The sequence below is a fragment of the Nerophis lumbriciformis genome, linkage group LG15 (assembly GCF_033978685.3).
Source record: "Nerophis lumbriciformis linkage group LG15, RoL_Nlum_v2.1, whole genome shotgun sequence".
Classification (NCBI taxonomy): domain Eukaryota; kingdom Metazoa; phylum Chordata; class Actinopteri; order Syngnathiformes; family Syngnathidae; genus Nerophis; species Nerophis lumbriciformis.
In genome coordinates, this window is record NC_084562.2 from 17,781,706 (window position 1) to 17,799,775 (window position 18,070).

At 36.5% G+C, this 18,070-nt stretch overlaps 1 protein-coding gene across 2 annotated transcripts in view; it reads left to right on the forward strand.

Moving 5' to 3' along the window:
• The window catches only part of zdhhc13 (zDHHC palmitoyltransferase 13), a 30,314-nt gene extending 17,703 nt beyond the window's left edge, over positions 1-12,611 (forward strand). For both annotated transcript variants that reach the window (XM_072914790.1, XM_072914791.1), the window contains exons 10-17: positions 178-278; positions 3,605-3,729; positions 3,825-3,887; positions 3,960-4,053; positions 5,836-5,919; positions 6,001-6,158; positions 6,221-6,318; positions 12,140-12,611. In XM_072914790.1, the coding sequence (XP_072770891.1) occupies positions 178-278; positions 3,605-3,729; positions 3,825-3,887; positions 3,960-4,053; positions 5,836-5,919; positions 6,001-6,158; positions 6,221-6,318; positions 12,140-12,278 (862 nt within the window). In that variant the 3' untranslated portion in view covers positions 12,279-12,611. The remainder of the gene's footprint in view (positions 1-177; positions 279-3,604; positions 3,730-3,824; positions 3,888-3,959; positions 4,054-5,835; positions 5,920-6,000; positions 6,159-6,220; positions 6,319-12,139) is intronic.
• Positions 12,612-18,070: the final 5,459 nt, after the last annotated feature.

Here is an 18,070-nt window from a genome sequence, read left to right on the forward strand (position 1 = left end):
CGTGATTAGTATTTTTGCCGTAATCGTCCAGCCCTACTATTTACAGGTACATACAAAACAGTTTACATATACATATTAAACTGTGTGTAGTTACATACAAAGGGGGGGTGGGTAGGGACAGTCCCATTCAAATGGTTTGACCTCTCTGTGTGAAACTAAATCTTTGTGCCGAAACAGGATTTTCCCCAGGGCTACCTTTCAGTCCCTTCTACCATCTACAACTCTAATGGCCTCTATTTTCTGGATGTTCATCACCTGGGGCCTCTGGTTCATACCAGATATCCTTTTGCTTGAAGGAACATTAGCAGACGCTGATGGATGAACTGTGCCTACAGTGTTAGCACAATATGATATGAAACTAAGGGCCTGATCTACTTAAGGTTTGCGTGTATGAAAACACATGCAAACTTGATAACACGCGCAAAGCAGATCTACTTAACTTGTGCGCAGAGGATTAGGTGAGCAGAATAAAGACTGTGTCTGTCTTCTTGAATATGCAGAATATATGCTGATCATCAGAACACCTAGAATACTGGGAGATGATGCAAATGGAGTTATTCAGCACGCGCAGTTTGATCTAACAAGACTGAAACTGCTCTGCGGGAGCTATTTTGCGTCTTTATTTATTAGTACGTCTGAAAAGTATACGCAAACTGGCGCAGTTACACACACGGCTGTGGAAAAGGAGGTGGTCGTGCTGCAAAGACAGATGATGGACAGAGAATCCTCCGTTTAACATATTTGGACTGTCAGAAACTAAAAATATTAGACATATCGTGTCTTCAGCAATATAATTTCATAATTTTATAGCTGCTGGATAACTAAAGGGGCTGATTAAAGCTAATTTAATTGATGCGCTTTGGTGTTTCCTGGTGTGTTTTTTTTTTTTAAATACTGTTCGTTTTTTTATTTAGCAAATATATTATTATAATATATCTCCTATATGGAAAAAAAGGTTTTGCAACATGCATTTTCTTGTGTTTGGATCATTCCAGATGCATAAATGTGCTGTTGTCGTGATGGGACATTGCCTCTCTGCAGAGTGTGCTAAAAAAATTGTTTCTGTTGTAAATAGATTGCAATTCTGTATTGTAGAATTGGGTGTTCCATATTATAGATGTTTACTGCTAGTTCAACAACATTGCACACAGTTTGGAAAGCATAACATAAATGTGGAGGGAATTGAGTATTTACATGGCCACAGCCATGTAAATACTAAAGTACAAGTACACGACAAAAAACTAATTTAAAAAAGGCTATCTGCAGCAGTTATCAATTGCACAAGCAGTCTTAGTAGATTACACGCAACACTTGCACTAATAGTACACACAATTTTATTTTTTGGCATATATATATTTGCTAAAGATTGTCAATGGAAACCTGTTGTGATCGTTTTTTTGCTGCAGAATGTGTTGTTGCTGGCCGAGGCCAACTGCCTGGTCACAAGTTTTTTTATTCTGCACCTCCTGCATGGCGAGACTCTGAACTAAAGTACATACCGTATTTTTCGGAGTATAAGTCGTACCGGAGTATAAGTCGCACCTGCCGAAAATGCATAAAAAAAGAAGGAAAAAAACATACCGTATTTTCCGCACTATAAGGCGCACCTAAAAACCACAAATTTTCTCAAAAGCTAACAGTGCGCCTTATAACCCGGTGCGCTTTATTACGATTAATTTTCATAAAGTTTCGATCTCGCAACTTCGGTAAACAGCCGCCATCTTTTTTCCCGGTAGAACAGGAAGCGCTTCTTCTTCTACGCAAGCAACCGCCAAGGAAAGCACCCGCCCCCATAGAACAGGAAGCGCTTCACCCGCCCCCGGAAGAAGAAGAAAAAACGCGCGGATATCACCGTACGTTTCATTTCCTGTTTACATCTGTAAAGACCACAAAATGGCTCCTACTACGCGACAAGGATCCGGATCATAAAAAGACGCAATCTCTCCATCCGCACACGGATTACTACCGTATTTCACAGCAACTGATATTCCTGTGAACTGCACTGTGGAACGGGAGCACGTACGGTGAATATTCGCACCACAGGGAATGAGGAGTCATCCTTCACTGTGGTTCTAGCTTGCCATGCTAACTTCCACCCATCCAAAAGAGACCTTTCCAGCCGGCGTCATCATAAAAGCTAACTCGAAGGGATGGATGGATGAAGAAAAGATGAGCGAGTGGTTAAGGGAAGTTTACGCGAAGAGGCCGGGTGGCTTTTTTCACACAGCTCCGAAGGCGAACACACCTTCACTAAGACGGGCAGATAGCGCCGGTCGACATACGCCAACATCTGCCAGTGGATCGTAAATGCCTGGGCAGATAGTTTCGGTCACAACTGTGGTCCGAGCTTTCCGGAAGGCAGGATTCACAGAACTGCTGCACAACAACAGCGACACTGAATCCGATGACTTCGACGAGGCGGAGCCGGCCATTTTTGGATCCCACGCTTGCGCAACTTTTCAATTCGGACACCGAAGACGAAGAATTCGAAGGATTTACGAATGAAGAATAACTTCAGAAGGTGAGCGCTATGTTTATTTTGTGTGTTGTGACATTAACGTTCGAGCAACATTATGTTGCTATTTATTGCTCTACACCATTTTGAATTTTACTATGTTTGTGATTGCACATTTGCGTACATTTTGGGACAGAGTTGTTAGAACGCTGGTTTTCAATATATTATTAAAGTTTGACTGAACTATCTGACTGTTTTTTTGACATTCTCTTTAGCGCAGCGTTTTTTTTGACATTCACTTTAGCGCAGCGTAGGCGCGGCTTATAGTCCGGGGCGGCTTATTGGTGGACAAAATTATGAAATATGTAATTCATAGAAGGTGCGGCTAATAATCCGGTGCGCCTTATAGTGCGGAAAATACGGTATAAGTCGCACTGGAGCCTGGCCAAACTATTAAAAAAACTGTGACTTATAGTCCGAAAAATACGGTACATACATATATGTGTGTGTGTGTGTGTGTGTGTGTGTGTGTGTGTGTGTGTGTGTGTGTGTATATATATCTCTAGCTGACCTTAAAGGTTTTTAATCAATCAGAAATATCAAGCAGTGTTTTGCATGTGTCACATCTTCCATTGTAATGGATTTAATCGGGTGTAGTTTAGATTTTGTGTTATGCTGATGAGAAGTTTTTGATAATATCCACAAAGTTCAACGAGCAGGATGTTTTATGTGTGACCCATGTTTGTTAATTTTTTGTTCTTGTTGATGTTTTTGTCATGACTAGGGAAGGTTGTTTGGATTGGGTCAATAAAGTTAATGCTGTGCACATAATGATATTGTTGTACAGTTAAAGGTTACTAGCTTGAGTTACTTTTGTTGGCCACCAGGTGGCGCCAAAATGGCAGCTATCAGACCACTGACTGTTTGTATATTATATGATAGCGCCCGGTCAATTTGCTTATTGGACTGGTGCCATCTCGCTGGCCAAATTGAAGATGGGCCGTAGTTTGGACACCCCTGGTTTAGCACGTCTTAGTAGATCAGGCCCAAAATGTATTGTCCATATCTGAAACAAGTGTAGTTTGCACCTTTCTCGACCACTCATCAGGTGGATTGGTTAAAAGTATTTTCTTAACCTTTTGACCCCACATGGACACAGTGCCACAGTCCAGATTCTTTTCACTCTCAACGCCACTGCTCTGCTCTACTACTACCTCCGTGCCTGTCGGACCGACCCTGGCTTTGTCAAGGCGACTGAAGAGGAGAAAAAAATGGTAAGAGAGTTTGTTTTGTTTAGTTTTTCTTCAACCACTGAAAGTGTGGCTATAACGTGTCAATGGAAACCCGTTGTGATCGTTTTGTGTGGCAGAATGTGTTGTTGCTGGCTGAGGCCGGCTGCCTGGACCCCAGTATATTCTGCACCTCCTGCATGGTGAGACTCTGAACTAAAGAACACCGCAGACACAGCGCCAGCCTCTCACTATTATCGTTGACGCTTTCACAGATAAAGAAACCAGTGCGAGCCAGCCACTGCCCCAAATGCGATGCCTGTGTAGCAAAGCAGGACCATCACTCCGCCTGGACCAACACCTGCATTGGTACAGGCCACTTTTGTCTTCTTCTGCAACTTTTACTTTGACCGCAGTCTTTGCAGTCGCTCTTCGCCGCACCACACTTCAAATATTGCAGCTTTACTAAATCGCAGTTTGAAAAACGGCCACCACCATGCTTGACGGTAGACTTGGTGTTCCTGGGATTAAAGGCCTCACCTTTTCTCCTCCAAACATAATGCCGGGTATTGTAGCCAAACAGCTTCATTTTTGTTTCATCTGACCACAGAACTTTCCTCCAGAAGGTCTTATCTTTGTCCATGTGATGTCAGATGAAACACAAATGGAACTGTTTGGCCACAATACCCAGTAGTTTTGGTCACATTTTCAGTAGACTCATAATAAATTCATAAAAGAACCAAACTTCATGAATGTTTTTTGTGACAAACAAGTATGTGCTCCAATCACTCTATCACAAAAAAATAAGAGTTGTAGAAAATGATTGGAAACTCAAGACAGCCATGACATTATGTTCTTTACAAGTGTATGTCAACTTTTGACCACGACTGTAAGTATTGAGCAAAGACTGTAAAATAATTATGTACATGTGATTTCTTTAGTTTTAATACATTTGTGAAATTTAAAAGAAAACAAAAGAACCCGTTGTCATTATGGGGTGTTGTGTGGAGATGTCCGATAATGGCTTTTTTTGCCGATATTCCGATAATTGTCCAACTCTTACTTACCGATTCCGATATCAACCGATACTGATACATACAGTCGTGGAATTAACACATTATTATGCCTAATTTTGTTGTGATGCCCCGCTGGATGCATTAAACAATGTAACAAGGTTTTCCAAAATAAATCAACTCAAGTTATGGAAAAAAAATGCCAACATGGCACTGCCATATTTATTATTGAAGTCACAAAGTGCTTTTTTTTTTTTAACATGCCTCAAAACAGCAGCTTGGAATTTGGGACATGCTCACCCTGAGAAAGCATGAGGAGGTTGAGGTACAAGGGGGTAGAGGATAGCGGCGGGGGGGGGGGGGGGGGGGTATTTTGTAGCGTCCCGGAAGAGTTAGTGCTGCAAGGGGTTCTGGGTATTTGTTCTGTTGTGTTTATGTTGTGTTACGGTGCGGATGTTCTCCCGAAATGTGTTTGTCATTCTTGTTTGGTGTGGGTTCACAGTGTGGCGCATATTTGTAACAGTGTTAAAGTTGTTTATACGGCCACCCTCAGTGTGATCTGTATGGCTGTTGACCAAGTATGCATGGCATTCACTTGTGTGTGTGTGTGTGTGTGAGTGTGTGAAAAGCCGTAGATATTATGTGATTGGGCCGGCATGCAAAGGCAGTGCCTTTAAGGTTTATTGGCGCTCTGTACTTCTCCCTACATCCGTGTACACAGCGGCGTTTTAAAAAGTCATACATTTTACTTTTTGAAACCGATACCGGTAATTTCCGATATTACATTTTAAAGCATTTATCGGCCGATAAAATCGGCAGTCCGATATTGTCGGACATCTCTAGTGTTGTGTGTTGAATTTTGAGGACAAAAATGAGGTCATATTCCATTTTGGAATAAGGCTGGAATATAGCAAAATGTGGGAAAAGTGAAGCGCCGTGATTACTTTTTAAATGTACTGTACTTCCACAACATGACTCAAAGATCATCAATATGACAGGAGTGTTGTAAAAATCGCTTTTTTGCAACCTGCTGTATAAATGTTAGCAGCGCTCCTTTTGCATCCATCCATGTGTTCCTTTCCTTGGGACCAGATGTGTCTCAGCCTCTGCCTGAATACGACGTTCTAACCTGTCTCAGGTGCGAGGAACCACGCCCACTTTGTCCTCTTCCTGCTGGCTCTCGTGCTGACGTGCGTCTGGATGTTCTACGGCTGCCTAACGTGTGAGTCGCCGCATCATGGCGCCACGCCACACAAGCCTCCTTTTCCCACCAACCCGTGATTTTTTTTTTCTTGCCACGCAGACTGGTCCACGCGCTGCACGCTGCACTATGAGACGCAAGGCCTTGTGGGCGTGGCCTTTGCTGTCATCGACTGCTCGCCGTGGCTGCTGTGCGTCTTCGTGCTGGCGCTGTACCACTGCTGCTGGTCCAGCATCATCCTGCTGCTACAGATCTACCAGGTGAGGACGGCACTTTTCCTTCTTGGCATCGGACCGTAACTTCCGCTTCTCTCCTGGGCCAGATTGCCTTCCTGGGACTGACCACTGCCGAGAAGATGAACCTGATGATGCACGCCAGAAAACACCGACAGACGATATCCTTGGCACAGAATCCATACAAGTGAGTTATTGGTCGCGAAACGAAAAACTACGTAACTTTTTCACTTCCAGTTATCATATCGATATTGGAGCGGAGCCTTCAGTGTGGGCCGATACCGGTATTAATCTGATATATCAGCACGAATAATTTAACATACTTGTGTTATTTTGTAGTGTGGGATGTTAGCAAAGGTTTGATCAAGTGAAAGTACACAGAGAACACTAACCTATGTATTACTATCATCCATAATGGACTTATGCAGTCTTTAAGTTGAAGTGGAGTGGTCATTTGATTTTTGGCTACACCTTGTGGCCACAATAATTAATTAGGTTAAGTTCTTGATACAGTAAATTGAATGATGCGGACACGTTTGTTACTGGATACTTTCTAACACTCTTCTGCCTTGGAGACTTTCCATGTGTAAATAATATGCAAACACAATTATTTGATGCATGTTAATATTGACATATGTCATGTTTTATACTAAAATATTGTTCAATTAAGATAGTATTGACTGATACAGATATTAATCTAAAATGATATCAGGCCGAATCATAGTACATACTTGTATTATTTTGTAGTGTGGAATGTTAGCAAAGGTTTGATCAAGTTAAATTACTCAGAACATTAACCTATTTATTATTAACCATCTTGAATGGACTTATGCCGTCTTTAAAATGAAGTTTAGTGGTAATTTGTTTTTTGTTGACACTTAGTAGCCACAATAATTGATTAGGTTAAGTTCTTGACACAGTAAGTTGAATGATGCGGACACGTTTGTTACTGGATACTTTCTAACACGCTTCTGCCTTGGAGACTTTGCATGTGTAAATAATATTCAAACACAATTATTTGATACATGTTAATATTGACATATGTCATGTTTTATACTACAATATTGTTCAATTAAGGATAGTATTGACTGATACAGATATTAATCTAAAATTATATCAGGCCGAATCATAGTACATACTTGTATTATTTTGTAGTGTGGAATGTTAGCAAAGGTTTGATCAAGTTAAATTACTCAGAGAACACTAACCTATTTATTATTAACCATCTTGAATGGACTTATGCCGTCTTTAAAATGAAGTTTAGTGGTAATTTGTTTTTTGGTGACACTTAATAGCCACAATAATTCATTAGGTTAAGTTCTTGACACAGTAAGTTGAATGATGCGGACACGTTTGTTACTGGATACTTTCTAACACGCTTCTGCCTTGGAGACTTTGCATGTGTAAATAATATGCAAACACAATTATTTGATACATGTTAATATTGACATATGTCATGTTTTATACCACAATATTGTTCAATTAAGGATAGTATTGACTGATACAGATATTAATCTAAAATGATATCAGGCCGAATCATAGTACATACTTGTATTATTTTGTAGTGTGGAATGTTAGCAAAGGTTTGATCAAGTTAAATTACTCAGAGAACATTAACCTATTTATTATTAACCATCTTGAATGGACTTATTCCGTCTTTAAAATGAAGTTTAGTGGTAATTTGTTTTTTGGTGACACTTAATAGCCACAATAATTCATTAGGTTAAGTTCTTGACACAGTAAGTTGAATGATGCGGACACGTTTGTTACTGGATACTTTCTAACACGCTTCTGCCTTAGAGACTTTGCATGTGTAAATAATATGCAAACACAATTATTTGATACATGTTAATATTGACATATGTCATGTTTTATACTACAATATTGTTCAATTAAGGATAGTATTGACTGATACAGATATTAATCTAAAATGATATCAGGCCGAATCATAGTACATACTTGTATTATTTTGTAGTGTGGAATGTTAGCAAAGGTTTGATCAAGTTAAATTACTCAGAGAACACTAACCTATTTATTATTAACCATCTTGAATGGACTTATGCCGTCTTTAAAATGAAGTTTAGTGGTCATTTGTTTTTTGGTGACACTTAATAGCCACAATAATTCATTAGGTTAAGTTCTTGACACAGTAAGTTGAATGATGCAGATGCGTTTGTTACTGGATACTTTCTAACACGTTTCTGCCTTGGAGACTTTGTATGTGTAAATAATATACAACTATAATTATTTAGTACTTGTTTATATTGACACATGTCATGTTTTGTACTAAAATATTGTTCATATAAGTATATTTATTACTGGGGTTGTCCCGATACAACTCAGAATACCAATTTTGAAGCCTCAAAGTTTTGACTGATACCAATATTAATCTAAAATGATATGAGGCCGACTCATTGAACATACTTGTATTATTTTGTAGTGTGGAATGTTAGCACAGGTTTGATCAATTAGAATTACTCCGAGAACACTAACCTATTTATTATTAACCATCTGGACTGGACTTATGCTGTCTTTAAGTTGAATTGGAGTGGTCATTTGTTTTTTGGTGACACCTAGTAGCCAAATAATTCATTAGGTTGAGTTCATGACGCAGTACGTTGAATGATGCGGACACGTTTGTTACTGGATACTTTCAAACACGCTTCTACCTTGGAGACTTTGTATGTGTAAATAATATACAACTATAATTATTTGATACTTGTTTGTATTGACACATGTCATGTTTTGTACTAAAATATTGTTCAAATAAGGACACTTATTACCAGGGTTGAACTGATACGACAAAAATACAATTTTTGAAGCTTTGAGTATTGACTGATACCGGTATTAATCTAAAATGATATCAGGACGAATTATAGTACATACTTGTTTTATTTTGTAGTGTGGAATGTAAGCAAAGGTTTGATCAAGTGAAATTACTCAGAACAATGGTAGGCATGATAAACACTAACTCTGTAACAGACTTATGCTGTCTTTAAGTTTAAGTGGATTGGTGATGATTGATGCGGACACGTTTGTTACTGGAAACCTTCCAACACACTTCTTGTTTATATTGACAAATGTGATGTTTTACACGGCAATATTGTTTAATTGCTTAGCTACTGTGTAGCTGCTAGCCCCTAGTGGCCAATAGCCTGAGTGGTTATTGGAGGACATGTAGATGTTTACTGCTGCAGGACTTCTGGTATGGCGACTTTGTGAGTACTTTTCAGCCGCTGTCACGTACTTCTTCCCAGTCAGAGCGTGTTTTCTTTATTTATATTTATTTAATTTTTATTTTATTTTTTATTAAATCAACACGAAAACCCTGCCTCCCCCATTCACACAAAAGGGTTGTTTCCTCCTGTTGTTAATATTCTGGTTCCTACAATATACTGTCTCAGAAAATTAGAATATTGTGATAAAGTTCTTTATTTTCTGTAATGCAATTAAAAAAAACATGAAAATGTCATACATTGTGGATTCATTACACATCAACTGAAATATTGCAAGCCTTTTATTATTTTAATATTGCTGATTATGGCATACAGCTTAAGAAAACTCAAAAATCCTATCTCAAAAAATTAGAATATTTCCTCAGACCAAGTTAAAAAAAAAAAAAGATTTATAACAGCAAAACAAAATCAAACATTTGAAAATGTCAATTAATGCACTCAGTACTTGGTTGGGAATCCTTTTGCACGGATTACTGCATCAATGCGGCGTGGCATGGAGGCAATCAGCCTGTGGCATTGCTGAGGTGTTATGGATGCCCAGGATGCTTCAATAGCGGCCTTTAGCTCATTTGCATTATTGGGTCTGGTGTCTTTCAGCTTCTTCTTCACAATACCCCACAAATTCTCTATAGGGTTCAGGTCAGGGGAGTTGGCAGGCCAATCAAGGACAGTAATGCCATGGTCAGTACACCAGTTACTGGTGGTTTTGGCACTGCTGGATCATGCTGGAAAATGAAATCATCATTTTCATAGAGCTTTTCAACAGATGGAAGCATGTAGTGCTCTAAAATCTCTTGGTACACAGCTGCATTGACTCTGGACTTGATGAAACACAGTGGACCAACACCAGCAGCTGACATGGCTCCCCAAACCATTGCTGACTGTGGGAACTTCACTCTGGATTTCAAGCAACTTGGATTTTGCTCCTCTCCAGCCTTCCTCCAGACTCTAGCGCCTTGACTTCCAAATGAAATACAAAACTTGCTTTCGTCTGAAAACAGGACTCTGGATCACTCTGCAACTGTCCAGTGCTTCTTTTCCATAGCCCAAGTCAGACGCTTCTAGAGATTTTAGAGCACTACATGCTTCCATCTGTTGAAAAGCTCTATGGAGATGATGATTTCATTTTCCAGCATGATCTGGCACTTGCCCACGGTGCCAAAACCACCAGTAACTGGTGTACTGACCATGGCATTACTGTCCTCGATTGGCCTGCCAACTCCCCTGACCTGAACCCCATAGAGCAGGGGTGCTCACACTTCTTCTGCAGGCGACCTACTTTTCAATTGATCAAGTCGTGGGGATCTACCTCATTCATATATATAATTTATATTTACTTATTTATGAAATATATGTTTTTGTTAACAAGTTAAAGGTGTTTAATGATAATGCAAGCATGTTTAACACATATAGTTAATATTGTTAGTACATTAAAGGTGTTTAATGATAACACAAGTATGTTTAATACATATAGTTAATATTGTTAACAAGTTAAAGGTGTTTAAAGATAATGCAAGCATGTTTAACACATATAGTTAATATTGTTAACAAGTTAAAGGTGGTTAAAAATAATACAAGCATGTTAAACACATATAGTTAATATTGTTAACAACTTAAAGGTGGTTAAAGATAATACAAGCATGTTTAACACATATAGATTCCTTTCTTTCATGAAGACAAGAATATAAGTTGGTGTATTACCTGATTCTGATGACTTGCATTGATAGGAATCAGACAGTGGTGATGATAATGTCCGCATTTTCGAATGGAGGAGAAAAAAAGTCCTCCTTTCTGTCCAATACCACATGAAAGTGGTTGGTTTTTGGCATCTTATTTGTCCAGCTTCCGTACTCCTTTGTATGCACTTTACAAGAAATACATTGTCGGCAAACTCCGTAGCTTGCTAGCTTGTGCACACCAGCTTTCTGAGACTCTTATTTTGGTAGCGCAGGCAGGATGAAGCAGAGCTTTTATTGTGCAACTGTGCAGTCGGTCTTTGGAGTTTTGACGACAGGTACGGCGCCAGAGTCTGTAGAAATAAAGTGTTTCTCGCCTTCCAGTCGGTAATTTTAATGAGCTGGCAGCAGCCAGCGTCATCTCAGAAGACCCTCGGGTGCCGTGAATGTCAATCAAGCGACGAAAGTGACGTCATAGTGAAGATTTATGATCGCTCATTTTTAGGACTATTTTTTTAATGCCTGGCTGGTGATCGACCGGTAGATCGCGATCGACGTAATGAGCACCCCTGCCATAGAGAATTTGTGGGGTATTGTGAAGAAGAAGCTGAAAGACACCAGAACCAATAATGCAAATGAGCTAAAGGCCGCTATTAAAGCATCCTGGGCATCCATTACACCTCAGCAATGCCACAGGCTGATTGCCTCCATGCCACGCCGCATTGATGCAGTAATCCGTGCAAAACGATTCCCAAACAAGTATTAATTGACATTTTCAAATGTTTGATTTTGTTTTGCTGTTATAAATCTTCTTTTTTTTTTACTTGGTCTGAGGATATATTCAAATTTTTTGAGATAGGGTTTTTGAGTTTTCTTAAGCTGTATGCCATAATCAGCAATATTAAAATAATAAAATGCTTGCAATATTTCAGTTGATGTGTAATGAATCCAGAATGTATGACATTTTAATTGTTTTAATTGCATTACAGAAAATAAAGAACTTGATCAGAATATTCTAATTTTCTGAGACAGTCCTGTATATATCAGTACAGTCTGTAAGGGATACAGTCAGGATTGTGATTGTGTGTGTGTGCAGTCTGGGCGTGTTTGGGAACGTGCGGTCCTTCTTCCAGCTGCGATGCTGCGGCCTCTTCAAACCAGCCGTCATGGACTGGACGCAGCAGTACCCGCCAGGCCGCGACCAGCGCGTCTTCAAACACGGCGACATGGTGTAGCCGCCCCGGGATCAGCGGCGGGACCTTTGCAGCGGACCAAAAAGCACAGTCTATTTATTTATTTTTTAAGATGGACCAAGTGAAAGACTCGAGGGTAAACGGAAGGAATCGTAGTATCCACGTTTTAGCTTTTTTTGGGTGCAGCCTCGTTGACTATCTTTAGTCCAACTAATCACTTTTATTGAGAAAAGGTTCAACACATCAAGCGTACTTTTTCAACGTGCCCTCTGAGAGTAAAGATCTTTATACGCGCTAAGTCGGTTTTGTATGAATCGCATGTTTGGTAATGAAGTCGCACTACCACACTTCAATAAAGCAACCTGTGTATTCCTATTTAGTCACTAATACTCTTATAACTACAGAAAAATACATTTGTCAACTTCCTAATAATCTTCCTATGGCTTGCAAAGTTCTTAATAATGGTAATAGAGGTTATAAAACCCAAAACCAGTGAAGTTGGCGCGTTGTGTAAATCGTAAAAAAAACAATACAACGATTTGCAAATCCTTTTCAACTTATATTCAATTGAATAGACTGCAAAGACAAGATATTTAACGTTCGAACTGGTAAACTTAGTTATTTTTTGCAAATATTAGCTCATTTGGAATTTGATGCCTGCAACATGTTTGAAAAAAGCCGGCACAAGTGGCAAAAAAGATCTGAGAAAGTTGAGGAACGCTCATCAAACACTTATTTGGAACATCCCACAGGTGAACAGGCTAATTGGGAACAGGTGGGTGCCATGATTGGGTTTAAAAGCAGCTTCCATGAAATGCTCAGTCATTCACAAACAAGGATGGGGCGAGGGTCAACACTTTGTGAACAAATGTGTGAGCAAATTGTCGAACAGTTTAAGAACAATATTTCTCAACCAAGGAATTTAGGGATTTCACCATTTACGGTCCGTAATATCATCAGAAGGTTCATAGAATCTGGAAGAAATCACTGCACGTAAGCGGCAAGGTGGAAAACCAACATTGAATGCCTGTGACCTTCGATCCCTCAGGCGGTCCTGCATCAAAAAGCGACATCAGTGTGTAAAGGATATCACCACATGGACTCAGGAACACTTCAGAAAACCACTGTCAGTAACTACAGTTGGTCGCTACATCTGTAAGTGCAAGTTAAAACTCTACTATGCAAAGCGAAAGCCATTTATCAACAACACCCAGAAACGCTGCCGGCTTCGCTGGGCCTGAGCTCATCTAAGATGGACTGATGCAAAGTGTAAAAGTGTTCTGTGGTCTGACGAGTCCACATTTCTAATTATTTTTGGAAACTGTGAATGTCGTGTCCTCCGGACCAAAGAGGAAAAGAACCATCCCGACTGTTCTAGGCGCAAAGTTGAAAAGCCAGCATCTGTGATGGTATGGGGGTGTATTAGTGCCCAAGACATGGGTAATTTACACATCTGTGAAGGCACCATTAATGCTGAAATGTACATACAGGTTTTGGAGCAACATATGTCGCCATCCAAGGAACGTCTTTTTCTTGGACGCCCCTGCTTATTTCAGTAGGACAATGCCAAGCCACGTGTTACAACAGCGTGGCTTCATAGTAAAAGAGTGCGGGTACTAGACTGGCCTGCCTGTAGTCCAGACCTGTCTCCCAATGTGTGGCGCAATATGAAGCCTAAAATATACACAACGGAGACCCCCGGACTGTTGAACAACTTAAGCTGTACATCAAGCAAGAATGGGAAAGAATTCCACCTGAAAAGCTTAAAAAATGTGTCCTCAGTTCCCAAACGTTTACTGAGTGTTGTTAAAAAGGAAAGGCCATGTAACACAGTGGTGAACATGCCCTTTCCCAACTATTTTGGCACGTGTTGCAGCCATGAAATTCCAAGTTAATTATTATTTGCAAAAAATAATGCGAACCTCACTGGTTTTGGGTTTTGTATTTGTTGGTGCCTTTCAACACTCCTTACAGGCAATAAACATCACAATTGAAAATACTCACTAAAATAAGATATAACAGTCCAAAAGTAGATGGTCAAGATAAATAAGTTTCATGATTCTACTTCCTGTCCACCATGTGATGTGCAATATTCCACATTGTTCATAAAGGTTATGTCTTTGGACAGTAAAATTAATTGTTATAGTTTAAAAAAAAACGAAATTATAAGTCAAAATCATGAGATATTACAATCATCATAATTATGAGATAAAAAGCCGTAATTGTAAAAAAATAAATTATGAGATTAAAAAGTCATAATTGTGAGATAGAAATTTGAATTCATGAGATAAAATACTTATAATTACGATTTACCATTGAAGTATTTTTTATTTAATAAATCGAAATGATGAGATTAAAAATTGATAATTATGAGATAAAAACTCATAATCATCAAAAAGTCATAAATTATGAGATAATAGTCATAATTATACAGATAAAAAGCCATAATGAGATACAATTCCAATTTATGAGGTACAAAAATCTAAATTATAACATTGGAAACTCAAATTAATAACTAAGTTTTTATCTCATAAATAGGACTTTTTAAAAAATCTCATAATTATGATTTACCATTGGGGTATTTTTTTTAAAGATACATCGAAATGATATTAAAAGGTCATCACTATGAAATTTTAAAAAATGAAAAAATTATGAGATTAAGTTGAATTGATGAAAAAGTCCTAATTATGAGATAAAAATCCATAATTGTGGGAAAAAAAATGAGATTAAAAAGTCATAATTGTGAGAAAGAAAGTTGGATTTATGAGATATAAAGTCAAATGAGAAAAATATGAGATAAAGTTGAAATGATGAAAAAGTCATAATTATTAGATTTTAAAAGTTGTAGTTATGAGATAGAAAGTCATAATTATGAGATAAAAAGCCGTAATTGTAAAAAAAAAAAAAAAATTATGAGAATAAAAAGTCAGAATTGTGAGATAGAAAGTTGGATTTATGAGATAAAAAGTCAAATTTTGACTTATAATTACGATTTACCAATGGGGTATTTTTTATATAATACATCGAAATTAGGAGATAAAAAGATATAATTATCAAAAAGTCCTAAATTATGAGATAATAGAGTCATAATTATGAGATAAAAGCCATAATGTGATACAATTCCTACTTGTGAGATACAAAAATCTAAATTATGACATTGGAAACTCAAATTAATAACCAAGTTTTTATCTCATAAATAGGACTTCTTTTTTTTTTTATCTCATAATTATGATTTACCATTGGGCTTTTTTTTTAAAGATACATCGAAATTATATTAAAAGGTCATCACTATCAAATTTAAAAAAAATTAAAACAAATGAGATAAAGTTGAATTGATGAAAAAGTCCTAATTATGAGATAAAAATCCGTCATTGTGAAAAAAAAAATGAGATTAAAAATTTCATAATTCATAATTGTGAGAAAGAAAGTTGGATTTATGAGATATAAAGTCAAATTTTGACTTATAATTACGATTTACCAATGGGGCATTTTTTATATAATACATCGAAATTATGAGATAAAAATTCATGATTATCAAAAAGTCCTAAATTATGAGATAATAGTCATAATTATGAAAAATTTGAATTATGACATTGTAAACTCAAATTAATAACTACGTTTTTATCTCATAGATAGGACTTTTTTTTAAATCTCATAATTATGACTTACTGTTAGGGTGTTGTTATTTAAAGATAAATCGAAATTATATTAAAAGGTCATTACTATGAGATTTTAAAAAAAATCGAAATTATGAGATTAAGTTGAAATGATGAAATAGTCATAATAATGAGATTTAAAAAGACTATTGGGTTAAAAACAGTTTAATTATGAGATAGAAAGTTGTTTGAGATTTGAAAAAAAATAAAAATTACGAGATATAGTTGAAATTATTAAATAAAGTCATAACTATGAGATTTAAAGAAAAAAAAAAAGTCATAATTTGCATAATGTAAAAATGGGCTTCCATATTAATGTGATGTTATTTCCTGTAGAAGGTCCAATTTAGCGGGACGTCCATTTGCTAAATGACATTTAATTGTCACATCTTCTCTTGTGCGAGCTATTAAAAAGGACTGCTGTTGAAAAAAACAAAACAAAGTTTTCACGTATTCTCCAGTGCAATATTTCCTATCAGTGTGTGCAACCTGCAAGTGTACCTAATGAATTGGCCGCTGAGTGAGGACGAGTTTCTCCTCGAAGACGTCACGTGGTCAGGTCCAGCGCTAAGAGGTGGGGACACATCCGCGCATGTGCAGTGGTAAGAGGAGGGGACACATCCTCCCTCAAACTTCCGATGGCGTGTTTGTCTTCTTCTGGACGTCGCAGATCCTCCTCGCCTCAAGATCACCGCTCAGGTGAGATCTCAGCTTTCATCTTTTTTTTGTTTTGTTTCCTGCAGCCTCCTTGTGTTGCTGCACATGTGACCATGTGTGTAACATCTGACGTCACCAAGGACATCTGCTGCGTAGCTGCAATGACACTGTCCGTGCTAATGACGTAGTAGGCTAGTGCAATGGGTGGTCTTTAAATCATTCCCTAAATGTGTCATCAATCAATTACAGTTGGAATTAAATACATACATGTGGTATTAATTGTGCCATTATTTAACTATTCAATCATTTGATTATTACTTAGTTATTTAATCCATTATTTATTTAATAATTTAACAAATGTTTTCATTATTTAATGATTTGATTATTTGATTAATATTTAAATAACTACCTCAATGTGTCAATCAATTACAATTGGAATTAAATAAATACATTTGTTATTAATGTTGCCATTATTTTTATGTAAAAGTACATTTAATTATTCAATCATTTGATCATTATTTATTTCATTATTATGTAATTTAACACATTTTTTCATGATTTAACTCATTATTTCATTGTTTAATTAGTTGATTCACATTTAAATAATTAACTAAATGTTTCATTAATCAATTACAATTGGAATTAAATAAATACATTTGATATTAGTGTTGCCATTATTTGTATGTAAAAGTACATTTCATAATTCAATCATTTGATCAATATTTAATCAATTATTTATTTCATTGTTATATAATTTAACAAATGTTTTCATGATTTAATTCATTATTTCATGATTTAATTATTTGATTAATATTTAAATAACTACCTCAATGTGTCAATCAATTGCAATTGGAATTAAATACATACATTTGTTATTAATGTTGCCATTGTTTTTATGTAAAAGTACATTTAATAAGTCAATCATTTGATCATTATTTAATCAATTATTTGTTTCATTATTATATCATTTAACAAATGTTTTCATGATTTAATTCATTATTTAATTAGTTCATTCATCTTTAAATAATTAACTAAATGTGTCATTAATCAATTACAATTGGAATTAAATCGATAAATGTGTTATTAATTTGCCATTGTTTTTATGTAGAAGTACATTTAATTATTGAATTATTTGATTATTATTGAATTATTTATTTCAATATTTCATAATTTAATGAATGTTTTCATGATTTAATTATGTGATTAATCTTTAAATAACTACCTAAATGTGTCAATCAATTACAATTGGAATTAAATAAATAAATGTTTTATTAATTTGCCATTATTTTTATGTAAAAGTACATTCAATTATTTAATAATTTGATTATTATCTGATCATTATTTTGTAATTTAATAAATGTTTTCATTATTTAATTCATTATTTCATGATTTAATTATTTGATTAATCTTTAGATAACTAATGTGTCATTAATCAATTACAATTGGAATTAAATAAATACATGTGTTATTAATGTTGCCATTATTTTTAAGTAAAAGTACATTTAATTATTCAATCATTTT